We start from the raw sequence: 13,281 nt of genomic DNA, 5'->3' as shown, positions 1-13,281 counted from the left end.
CAGAAACGTAGGCCTTGTTGTGGAACTGGCATAGACAACTTCACTGGAACTTCTAGAAAGATCTAGATCATAGATCTCAAGATTTTTAGGGGTCATTGCCATTTTTAAGCCTATTTCTACTTTGTTTCTTTTTATTTTTGGTAATATATAACCCTTAATATAAATATTTTATTTTATAATGTTCAAAACAAGGTAGGCCTACAATACAGGATAGTCAAGCACACTGATCAACTTTTGAATCTCTTGAGAATAATACAAGTGTTTCTGTGAATTTCTGTCAGATATGTTGCGCCTGGGGAGGGGCGCTTGAAACTTTCTGTGGGAATCGGGGAGGGGAGCACTGGTTATAGTATATATTTTCTTTAGGCCTAGGACTATATAGATCTAGATCTATATATATTTGGGGGAGGGGGGTAATCTATCGTTTTAGGTACGTAAAATCGCCCGCGGCTAGTAATGTACGAAAAAGTTACCTCATTGTCAAGGCTTTAATAGAAGTATATTGTGATATATTTGTGTCAAATATTATAGATAAATGAATAATAAACCTAAATCAATGGCTAAATATATCAATATAGGCCAGAAATTGACGTTAAACAGCAGTGTTTGCGTGCAAGATTTGCTATATAAACAGCAACCATTTGTAAAATAGAGTGGCTTCCCCTGAATCTCGCGCTGTAAGTTTACAAAAAAAAACTTATACAAGATGGCTGCTATTGTTAATGAGCATCGTTGCATCTGTTGGAAACATCGCTAGTCTTCATTTATTACTGAAAAGTTTTAATTAAATTGTTTAAAAACAGGTATATAAATGAAACAAGGAAACCTTTTTTTTTTTTCAAAACATAAATCCACCTCAAAATGTGAAATAATTATTAAAATTTAAGGAGTCACCTGTTTTTCACATTACTAGATCTAGTCGCGGGCGATTTTTCGTACCTAAAACGATAGATTATCTTTTTACAAGCTTTTATTTAACTCACTTTCTCGACAGTCTGTCTGTCGTCAGTCTGTCTAGACCGAAACGCCGGAGTGAAAATTCGGACACTTCTACTTGACCGATACGATTCACACTTGGACAGTGGGTCAAGACATGAAGACAATGCAATCTGTAATTAAATTTGACTTAATTGGATGCCTAATTAATTTTTTATGAATTAATTAAAATTTGGACCGAATTAGTAGGCATGTCTATCCAACCACACCACACGCGTCATCACGTTCAATAGCTGCGCCATCACGTTCAATGGCTGCGCCATCACGTTCAGTAGGCGCGCAATGGTTTTTAGTCATGTAACTCTATTGTAAATAAAACATATAAAGTACTGAAAAAAAATTCATAAAAAACGTTTTAATAACAAGCTTTTATGTAATAATGCACTAAAAAGTAGAAAATAAATTATAGACTACTATTTAAATAACTATATAGAAAAGCGTAGGTGTCTTCCTTAAAATTAGTAAAGGTATCCAATAGATACTAAAGTGACCCACGCTTTTCTTTATAGTTATGTAAATAGTAGTCTATAATTTATTTTCTACTTTTTAGTGCATTATTACATAAAAGCTTGTTATTAAAACGTTTTTATGAATTTTTTTTACAAGCTTTTATTTAACTCACTTCCTCTGTCGTCAGTCGTCAGTCTATCTAGATCGAAACGCAGGAGTGAAAATTCGGACAGTTCTGCTTGACCGATACGATTCACATTTGGCACGTGGGTCAAGACATGAAGACAATGCAATCTGAAACAAAATTTGACTTAATTAAGTGCCTAATTAATTTTTTATGAATTAATTAAAATTCGGACCGAATTAGTAGGCATGCTTATCCAACCACACCACACGCGTCATCACGTTCAATAGCTGCGCGATCACGTTCAATGGCTGCGACATCACGTTCAGTAGGCGCGCAATATGTAACTCTATTGTAAATAAAACATGTAAAGTACTGAAAAAAATGTCATAAAAAACGTTTTAATAACAAGCTTTTATGTAATGATGCACTAAAAAGTAGAAAATAAATTATACACTACTATTTAAATTACTATAAAGAAAAGCGTGGGTCTCTTCTCAAATATTAGTAAAGGTATCCAATAGGTACTAAAGTACTAAAGTGACCCACGCTTTTCTTTATAGTTATTTAAATAGTAGTCTATAATTTATTTTCTACTTTTTAGTGCATTAGTACATAAAATCTTGTTATTAAAACGTTTTTTTATGAATTTTTTGTTTGTTTCTATTTCGTTTGAATAGATGCCTGAAAGAAGCTTTGAATAATACTTTTTAAGCACCTGATAATTTTAAAACATTGTTTTTAGGTTTAGATCTAGCTCTATATGCCATATGCTAAAAATTGGTTTTATTCTTCTTTAGAAATTCATTGAAAAATAACGCTTCTAAAAAATATGGATGTTTCTAAAATTAATTTTTTGGGTGCGGTATTTACAATAACCAAAAGGCAAAGAGCGTTCTCGATTAGTTTTTTGGAAAAAAAACCTTTTGGATAGCATAACTTATTTTAGATAATTTTTTTAGGCCTATCGGGATCGGTAGGTAACTAAACTAACTAGATTCTAGAATCTAAATCTGAGATCTACATATTCTAGATCTAGATTTATATCTCACTAGACTTGACTGAATTCGGAATTGTAAACTTTATTGTCTTTACTTTATTCAATTCACTCTTCCTGCTGATAGGCCAGGGTGATGCTGTCAGCTGTGAAACTAGACTCGAGTACTAGAGAGATCTAGATATCTAGATCTAGCTACTATAGCAGCATAGCTAGAGTTAGGGTAAAACTCCATTTTAGTATTTTAGCGTATTTTATTCTCCGCTTCTTGTTTACCTCCAGTTGATCGTATTTTATTATAACAACCGAAACACACCAACAAAACTAGGAAAACACGATTTATTATTATTTGTATTGTATTTTTGTTTTAACAAATGAATAAAAATGATTAAAAAAAACAAAGAGACAGACTTTTTTTTAGATTTTGATAATTTACATTTTTCTTAAAAGTTGAGAAAAATCCAAATTTAGAATAACATGCTGGTAATTAAAGTCAATGTGAACTCACTGTGAACCCGCGACTGTGTAAGGCGTGTAAGGATTTTTCTCGCGCTGACGATCACACGATAGTTAATTGGAACAGTTCTAATGCTTTTTTATGGTTTTTTTTTACCTTTTCTAATAAAAAATCGCATTTATAAAAAAAAAATAAGTAGATCTGTGTTTTCCTAACGTTTTTGTGTGTTTCGGTTGTGTTTACAATAAAATACGCTCAACTGGAGGTGAACGTCAAGCGGGAAATAAAATACGCTAAAATGGAGTTTTACCTAGAGTTAGTTACTGACTGTAGTAAAGCTACTATAATGATACTACTAGACTAAGAAGTTAGAACTTACCTTACTTGTGACTTTTTACTTCATTACTACTTTACTAGATCTAGATTTAAATCTATCTACTATCTACTCTATATTCCACTGGTAAAAGTAATATAGGGGCCTATAAATTCCATTTTGTTCCAGGGCGGTAGACTTTCTTTAACAAAGAGATGCCGCGAAGAAATTCTGTCTAAAAGTGTAGACCTCTCTAGTCTCAGTAAAGGTATTGTGATGTCGCCTAGCTTTTAAACTTTCAGGTTAGCAATCATTCTAATGCTCCTTAGTTTTACTCTGTCCTTTAAATTAATAAAGCATTTTTTTCTTTCAGATCATTTAATAGACAAATTTCAATTTAAGTGAACAAAATGGATGGCATATTGGATGTTCACATCTGTGGAGCCTGTCGCCTAGAATTCTCTGATATTTTTCAGTTTATAAATCATAAAAAAGAATGCTATCTCTCAAATATGAGCAGCTTACAGCCTTCTGTGAATTCACTTGATCCAGATAAAAAGATGACTCAATTTTCAGCTGCTGGTGCTAGAGGACAAATCTGTTACTCAAATCAATCTGATGTGCCCTCAGGAAAGAAATCCTCCGTTAAACAGAAAAGCAACAGGCCCAGGAATGTCACCACCACATTACCTTTGAGCTCAACCCCAGCAGGTGTAAGTCACAGCTTGTTAAGTCTCTCCAGCCACAGCACTACACAACCTGGCCATAAAAAGTCTTCGAGCAGAACACAAAATAATTTGACACAAATAACAGAACCAGGTAATGAATGTTTATATAAGAAAAGGTCTTCAACAAGACATGTTAAAGGTATTTCCACAGATGATATAGCTGTGTACGTTGTCAGTCCGAACTCTTTTGCATCTTCAATAAAAGATGAATGTGACAGGTTGGATTCCCAGAAACATTTGTGTTCCAGGAACCTGTGGTCAGTTTCTACAGTTGACCACAACAGCTGCACACAAGATTTGTACACGTCTAACTTGCCAAAGCCCCAGGGGTCTTGCATTAAGACTGAAGACTTCACTTCCCACTCACAGTTTGACACCAATCATTCATGTGGGATTGACACACCCCTCTCACAACACAGTGACAGGGTGCAAATATTCACTTCTGATGTGGATGTGACCTCAGACTCACATGGTTCAACCCCATGTCCAGAGGACTTAGAAGTAGGTCAGATATCTGCGGCCATGTTGGGTAGAAAAATCACACCAGAGATGCCGCGTTCCCTGATGGGCCTGAGCCAGAATGTCAGCACAGTCTCACAAGCCAGTGACTCCATCTCTCACAAGGTTCCTGACTACATCAGAGAGAACACAGCCAGCGCTCCCATTATGAACGTGGATGCTAAAACAAGGAGACGTGTTTCTGTGGAGAAAAGGGAAAGGCTGCAGGGTGTCTCCGATGACTTGCTGTCCTGTTCTCCATTGCTGGAGTTTATCTCAGATCCCAGCAGTAAAAAATGTGTAAGCAAGGTATGTCTTGACCTGATTCTCATTTTTTTATTAATTAACTGTTCATTTTATGTCAAAACAAACTTTTTACAAACATTCATGGTTTTAAAATGCATCTCCGATTACCAAAACAATAATTGCTATTTTTACATTTAACTGAAAATTCAATTATTCAATAAAATTATTTTTTTTTAAACAAAAAAAAATTTAATTATTAATTTTACTATTAGTTCTAAAGAAAGAAAAGCTAGTATTTCTTAATTTTACTGCTTTCTACTGATGCAAGTTTTATTTGTAACATAATTTTAATTCTCTCAAAAACAATAAGCTGGGTGGTTATCAGTAGTGTAAATATTGTGATTCAATATTGCAAAAGCATATACAATTATATCAATTAAGTTTTTTTTATTACATCTATTTATTAGGATTGTGCAGTATTTTTGTTTTTCTGTTTTTGGTGTCACCAAAAATGTTAATAACATGATTTACTAGTGAGGTGTTATCTTTTATCTGGCAAAAACTAAATTAGAATAGGTGTAGTTTGACAATGGAAGTTGTCTGTATAGTACCTTGGCACATAACCTCTCTGTCAAAGCAAGGTAAAGAGGTAACTTTTATGTAGTCTTATTATTCCTGAGACTGAGTCAGCACTAAAAAAGTTGTGTTCACTTTCAGATGTCTTCCAGCAACAGAAATTTGATTGAATCTTCTCAGCAGGCCAACCAGACTCAGCCAATGGCAGGCTACAAGGCCATCTTTACCAGTCCATCTAGTGCTGGCCATCGACTGGCTCCTACCATTGCAGATCAGCCCTCTGCTCTTGATGAGCACCCTATCATTTCTCATGCCCAGAAAAGCTCACGGCCATTGGTGTATAAAAATATTTCAGCATCTGCTAAAAGTGCCAGTTGTAGAACCAGGTTACAATCTAGTGCAGCTCTTAAACTTGAGAAAACAGAAAAGAAATCACCTTTGCATAATGAAAGTTCAACACTTGCGGAGTCAATATACATAGATAGAGATGCTTGTCCTATGTTAATACCGTCCGAAGATGTTTCTTATCAAAGTGCAGGGGTGGTTAATTCTGAAGGAAATCTTTTAATGAACTCAGTTTCATCCCTTGAATTTAACTCAGGTGCTCCAGTATACCTAGAGGCCCAGGACTTACTGAATGATGGAGGGGAGACAAGGATCAACCCATCCACAGCTTTTCATCTGGTCACCCACAAACCAGTAAGTCAGAAGATGCCAACAGCCTCATTAGTTTATCAGACAATACCAACAGATGACATCTCTAAATCTAAGTTGGCCATCCTTTCCCACGGTAATGACACAATTGGTTTGTATTCACCCACAACGTCCGCGTCATATGATGAAAATTCTGTCATAATTTTGGTTAAAAACAGCGATGGCAGTATTTTAATGCTGCCGAAATGTTCAGACCAGCCTGGTACCTTATTGAGTGAAGGAAATATCAGGGAGGGGAGTTCTCTAGATGCAGGATCTGTCTTCGCCTTTGCCACTGGTCAGAATATGTACCCCAGCAACGGGTTGACTCAGCAGCTTGGCAACGAGCCGAACACATACATCTGTGTGACTCAAAATACTGCCCCAGAAGTGGCCATACCTCAGTACCTGTTCAGAAACCTGGCCACTGTCACTCCGCCCTTCCCCCATTTTATCACAGTACCAGGAGAATCTGTGGTTGGGAATTCTACTGGAGCATATGTCATCACTCAGCCTACTCACACTGTGGTGGAGGAGAACCAGACACCTGTAGCTAAAATTAAAGAAACCAAACCACTGGTTGTGGAAAGAGAGAAATGTATTAGGAAGCCAAGGAAAGTAACTGGCAGTGCACAGCCTTCCACTGTAAAAAATAGTTCTGCAGATGTGAATGTAAAGAAACAACCTGCTCCACAAAATGTCCTTGGAGAGAGTAAGTTGTTTTATGTATTCTTATTCTTTGTTGAATTATATCAGCTTATTTCAGTTTTATTTTTGAACCTTTTGGGTGTAAGTTGATAAATGCTGGGTTATGTTTAATGGGTTGCCAGATTAAATTTTGTGTTTTTAAGTATAGGAACTGTTGTATCTTTTCACATTTCATCTGTACAATCAGGTGTAGTAAACTTTTGGTTAATTTTTACTACTAGCTCCAGAAGTTGCCAGCACAGTGTCAGAGGACAAACAGGAGATAAAGAAGGATCAAGTTTTCATATGCAAAGTTGATAAATGCAGGTATTTAACTCTCAATGGAGTTATTTTACACATTGTATTATTGTGGAAATGCAGGTATTTAACTCTCAATGGAGTTATTTTACACATTGTATTATTGTGGACATTTTGTTACTTGGGCAATATATGAGATGAAAGTTCCAATTTAAAGGAGGAAACCTACCGTAATAAATATGCTTTGTGAGTTTTTGAGTTTAATATAGCACTGTGTATAAGTACATTTGTAGTCTACTTATAAAACTACAAATACCACAATATTTTCACCTAGCTTTAAAAAAGCACTGTGTATAAATACAATATTTTCAACCAGCTATAAAAGTACTGTACAAATACCTCTATATTTTCACCTAGCTATAAAACCACTGTGTACAAAGACTTCCAGAGACACTACAGAATACACACTGGTGAGAAGCCCTTTCAGTGCAAGGATTGTGATAAAAGTTTCAACAGGTCTGACAAACTCAAGATCCACTCCAGGTTTCATGAAGGGATTAAACCTTTCAAATGTCACCTATGTAAGTTGCATCCTTTTTCTATTAATTAACCCAGTGTTAAATAATCATTAGTATTATTTTGATTTGGTAACTTTTTTTATCAAGGTGTATTTTACTTTTAACTTGTAGTTTATTAAAACCTAAGGTTATATGTTTCACTAAAGTACGCAGTGAGAAGTTGGTGTATATTGTTTATATGTTTTTTGTGTTTGAAAATAAATAAACCCTCCCTGTATTACAATAGGTAGCTATGCTACAGTGGATGGTGGCAGCCTTAAGAAACACATGAGAATACACACAGGGGAAAGACCATTTAAGTAAGTTTTGCTGTACTGTATACTAACACTAGCCTTATTTCATGGGGATAAGATCTCGATGTTGGACAAGAAAATGTCAAGTGTGGGATCAACTTTTTACGTCAACCACTAAGGGAAGAATAAAACAGGGAAGGCCAAGGGCAAAGTGGAGGCACACAGCAGTAAAAAAAAAAATTACAAAAGCAAGACTATCTTGGGGTACTGCTAAGAAAATCACCAGAGACTGGCAAAAGTAGAAAAAGCTTTTTCTGGAGGCTCCCATGTGTCATGGGCACAAAAGGGAAAAGATGATGACTAAGTTGCACAGAACGGCATGGTCATACAGTAGAGTATATGAGTGCTAACCAAAAAGTCTTGAGTCTGTAGGTCTTCCTTGAGTACACTCGATTTACATTTGGGAAAGTAAAGGCAGATAGGTGCATAGCTGACCATGCTATTCCTTCAAATATCACAGAGTAGAATACTGATGTCCTATGGACCGAGTGGTTCAAAAGGGTAACTAAGTCATAGATATGACATCATATTTCCTACAAATTTTAAGTCTTAAAATTGTGTTTCTGACTTGATTAGAATCTTCTTTTTTCTACTAAAATGTGTTATTCCCCCTGATTTTGTAGGTGCCAAATCTGCTCCCACGCCAGCAGAAACTCCAGCCAGTTGGTGGTCCACCTGCGCACACACACAGGGGATTCCCCCTTCCATTGCAACACATGCTCTGCCAAGTTCAAGATCAACTCTGACCTCAAACGCCATATGCGCATTCACACAGGAGAGAAACCTTACAAGTGTGAGTTCTGTGACTACAAGTCATCTAATGGAGGTGAGCAACCAGTGGTTTCCTACAATTTATCATATTTGTGTTAGTAATGTTTTCTTACTTTTTAATGGAATAGGTTGATTAACAACTGTCATGTATTATAATTAGGTGTTGATTTATTCAATTTTCTGTAAGAGAAACTAGATAAAAAAAATATTATTACTGTAAATAATTAATTGATTAAAAAAAAGTAATGTGCCCTTCCAAATCAGATGGTCTGATAAATTATAGCTATTTATTCTTAAGACCGATTGCCATGCCGTTTTATTTTCCCTGACTTAAGTACGCTATTCATTGGGGATGTGTTGACTGCGAGACTTCCTATAAACATGAGTCTGAATACTAACTCATTAGATTTAGGGTAAGCAATTAATTCATGTTATGATATCCCCTTATTTACATTGTCATCTCTGTTTACCTCCATGCAGGCAACCTGAAGAACCATGTGAAGTTCAACCACTCCAAGGAAAATGAAATAAGCTGCAGCGAGTGTGACTTTGTCACCTCCTCCAGGAAACGGCTGAAAGAACACTCCAAGCTGCACGACCCCAAGCAGATGATCAAGTGCCAACAGTGTGACTACACCTGCACTAGTCTCAACGCCCTGCGCAGCCATAACAGCATACACTTGTCCGTCAAACCTTACCGCTGTAACTACTGTACGTTTACGTCAAAACAAAGTGGTAGCCTGAAGAAACATGTCCAAACTCAGCACATAGACAAGATGCTGGCTGCAGCGAAGGGTAAAAAAAGCACAGCTGCAAGCTTAGGAAATAATTTACTGAAAGAAAATAAAGCAGCTAGAGAGAAAGTGGACGAGCGCAGAGCACGAGGAAACGTGTCCTGTTACAAAAGGGTGCATGTTTGCAAGGAGTGTGGATCCAGTTTTGTCAGGGAAGATTCTCTAAGGAGTCACATGAAACAACATGGTCAAGGGGAGGTAAGTCTTTATTTTCCAGAATCTCCATGCAGCTTTTACTGTTAGGTGCTCTCCCTTGAATTAACTATGTTTAATGACCAGTGTCTTTGTGAACAAGATTTTAAAAAAGAAGAGTGTAATAATGTTAAGTTTAACTGTACACACCAGAACAGTGCAATTCTAAATTGTTCAATTGTTTAATGCCGTTCTCTAAACAGGTCAAGTCAAAATATTGTTTCATATTTTTTCATCCTCCCAGAACAATGCCCCATTAGAGCAGAAACAAGACCAGTTTAGCACACATCAGGCCACTAAAACTGGTACACAGCCTGGTACTGCAAGCAAGCTACAGGGCAATCCTGATGGAAAGTTGTCTGATAACACAAATGTCAGTGTGTCCGAACCTGTGACCTTGACCCAGAAGTCAACAGGTCACGACACGTCAGGCTTCCCAGAGCTAAAAACTGAAGATGGCAGTGAGGACCTGAAGGCTTGTGTCCCTCAGGAGTCTACATCATTACCTGGAGGTCAGCAGGGAGGTCAGCAGAAGGCTGTTACCCACCTGCCCTGGGAACATAGGTCCTACACCTTGTCAGTCTCAGACAAGGAGAAAAGTTCTCCCCAGCAAGGCACATCCAGTGAAAACATGCACGCGCCGTCTCAGAAAAGAAAGTCCACCAAGTATGACATTCACGGGGTCGAACCACTTGCCAATAAAAACCAAAGTTTACATCAGAATGTGGCTCATGTTAGCCCTGGTATTAATGCCGCACATGCTCAGAAGAGGAGGAAACACACGGGTGTGTCACCCCAGATATTGTCGCCCACACCAAAAAACTACTCCACCCCTGTCATACTGTCACCTCAACAGCCAGCCTGCCAGACACAAATATTTTTGCAGCAACCTTTGACCTCCAATGCTCCAAACTGTGATTTGTCTTCAGAATTGAAGACGACATTAATTTTAACAAATCAGGTAAAATTTCCTTTTTGATTGTGGTCACTTAACACATCATACATGGCAGTACCTGATATGCATGCTAGCTGGCTAACCAGATGCTACTTGAAGGATTAATAGCTTAGTATTAAAGTTGGTACTTACCATAACAGGTGTATAATAAAAGCAATTGAATTTAGATCAATTGACAATTTGTATAATAGATGATACCCCATCTACATTGTATTACAGAGATGTCTGTTTATCTGTCAATGTCATTTAGTTTCAGTCCATAGCAAACAGTGGTTTAAATCTATGTGTGCTGTACTGTTTTTTTTTTTTCAGAATTTCTGCCATCAGTTGAGTTCACCACCCAACTCCCTTCTTCAGTTCCACCCTGGAGCTCAGATCCAGATAGTTCTTCCAAGTACCTCAATACCTGGGATGGTCCAGGATAGCAAACAACAGGTCTTCATACCACATCATGACATAGCACTTCAGGTTGGTTTAAATATAGGCCTTGTTCAAAGTCATTTAGGTGTACATCATACAAATCATGGGACGGCATGGCCTAGTGGTAGAGCGCTAGACTGCTAACCCAGAAGTATCTAGTTTGAATCCTGGTTAACATCAGTAGAACATCCACCCAGCTCTGATGGGTACCTAACTCATGTTAGGGAAAATAAAGGTGGCTAGGCATAGTTCTAACTACACTATCCCTACATATGCCGAGGTCACAGAAACAGGTGAACTCTTACTTCCCTTGTCCCATGGACCATCAGGATCGAAAAGGAAGCTTCACTTTTCTTTACATACAAATTATTTTGAAAATTTTAAATTGTACTTTGAAATTTTTGATCCTGTATTTAGGCAGCTGGTCAAGTTGAAGCACAAATGTTTACCATAACAGAGAATCATGAGGTTATGTCATCCCCTTTGGCTCAAATCTAAGTGATAGAATTATTCTGTGCCTTCTAACTCAAAGGAAAGCAATGAGCTAAAGATGTCAGTAGCTTAACACTGGCATGTGTTGAATGGATATGTTACTGGTAAATGCTATTGTAATAATTCTTTTACATACTTTAATGCACATCATATTTTTTTGTATAAATAGTCATCAGTTAACATTTAATATAAAATAAAAATTATCTCATTATTTAACCAATATCAGGTCCAACAAACAGAAGCTCTATCCATGTTCAGACATCAGTTTTCTTGCAGATAGTTGATTTTTATCTGGTAAATTCCATTATATATCAACTACCTAGTTTTTTTGTTGTTGTTTTTTTTAAATAAATATTATAGAAAATATCTTTAAAATTTAAAAATAAATCTTTAAAATAAATTTAATAATAAATCACATTCAAAATGTTAATTTATTACTTTTTCAGGTGAAGTCAGTCTTAAATGAGGGAATATTCCAAGAATCTTCATTGAGAATTATCATTTTGAATGAACATGTATTTTCAATAGCTCGGGATTTTAAAGTGTAAAATATTATTTTATGGAAAAAGGTTAAGTAGTGTCCTATAGAGTGTAAAAATACAATTTGAAACAGTGCCTCCTCCAACCATTATACAATGTCCATTTGAATATCTTGATGATGTAATTACAATATTTTATGTAATCATACTCATTATAAATGGATGTAAGCCAACAGCTGGTTGACATTTATGATCCTTTTTTTTTTTTAGCAAAGTTTTATTTAGTGTGTATGGCTTATTTAACTGTTGAGTACATTAGCACAGCAACTTAAATATTTTAAATGTTTACGTTTTGCATGCAGGATGAACTGTTTGTCAAACCAATGAGCATATTGTCACATCTTTCCCACACCCCCCCCCCCCCACCCCTGTCTTTCATTTTTAAAAATCTCAGTTGATGTTAATGACTATTAGAATAAAGTATTTTCAGACACATCAGCAGTATTTTAAAATTGAATTAAATTATTAACATTTTGTTTTTGTGTCTTTTTGTAATTTTGTAAAAATATAATTTAATGTCCTGCTCTTAATCAGTACTGTATTAATAATATCTATATATATATAATTCTCTTCTGGGATCAGTTAAAAAACAAGCTGCAAGCGCGCCTTTGCAGTCCCCTCTCTTCCTCTCTATCACTACCACCCCCACCCCACCCCCACATGATCTGGTGAGTGGTGTTCACTCTGTTTACATTTTACAATCACAGAGACGGGTTTGGTGACGGTTATTAGGGGCAGATAATTTAGTTTGAAACGATTTTAAACTTAGAGGAGGTAACTAAGAGGAGGCTGCTTTCACGTGGGGGGGGGGGGTAGTGTTTTTAAGCAAATATTTTCAATGGCAGCATTGGTACTGTCGAATTCACAAATTATAAATTACTGAAAAGTAGAAAAAAACAACTAAATAGCGGCGTATGATACGCAGCGGGTCGGCTCGTCTGGTTTATTCAAACAAAGATGCCAGCCTTGCCATAACTTATAATGGAAGTGTTTAAAATTGTACACAAACATTAAAGCATTCGGTTGCTGAAAAGGGATAGAGCTTACTTTAGCAGTGGCCACTTGTAATAAAAGTGGTGTACCTAAACCAAACTCAGGTAGAGGGCAGTGTTTCTTTCAGGAATTTCCTGACAAAACAGAAAAGTTGATATAGACCCTCCCCTCAACCCAGAAATTTTTGTCTCTTTTTCCTGCCTGAAAGAAACTAGATAGATAAATCCATTT

At 36.4% G+C, this 13,281-nt stretch overlaps 1 protein-coding gene across 2 annotated transcripts; it reads left to right on the top strand.

Moving 5' to 3' along the window:
- Nucleotides 1–3,519: 3,519 nt before the first annotated feature.
- LOC131949839 (uncharacterized) lies at nucleotides 3,520–12,267 on the top strand. Of its 2 annotated transcripts, none has more exons than XM_059311851.1 (13): nucleotides 3,520–3,605; nucleotides 3,711–4,872; nucleotides 5,527–6,790; nucleotides 7,008–7,092; nucleotides 7,441–7,604; nucleotides 7,828–7,900; nucleotides 8,518–8,720; nucleotides 9,146–9,657; nucleotides 9,896–10,612; nucleotides 10,919–11,074; nucleotides 11,444–11,622; nucleotides 11,745–11,812; nucleotides 11,965–12,267. In XM_059311851.1, exons 2-11 carry the CDS (start codon nucleotides 3,748–3,750, stop codon nucleotides 11,522–11,524), a joined length of 4,380 nt encoding a protein of 1,459 aa, XP_059167834.1. In that variant the 5' UTR covers nucleotides 3,520–3,605; nucleotides 3,711–3,747; the 3' UTR covers nucleotides 11,525–11,622; nucleotides 11,745–11,812; nucleotides 11,965–12,267. The 2 variants fall into 2 exon arrangements, with proteins under 2 accessions (XP_059167834.1, XP_059167833.1); XM_059311850.1 differs by having other exon boundaries at nucleotides 3,532–3,639.
- Nucleotides 12,268–13,281: the final 1,014 nt, after the last annotated feature.

The sequence above is a fragment of the Physella acuta genome, unplaced genomic scaffold, assembly GCF_028476545.2.
Source record: "Physella acuta isolate Inbredline_101_S28 unplaced genomic scaffold, ASM2847654v3 ptg000716l, whole genome shotgun sequence".
NCBI classification, from domain to species: Eukaryota; Metazoa; Mollusca; class Gastropoda; family Physidae; genus Physella; species Physella acuta.
The sequence above is the reverse complement of the archived record's forward strand: the minus strand, read 5'-3'. Positions and strand labels throughout refer to the sequence as shown.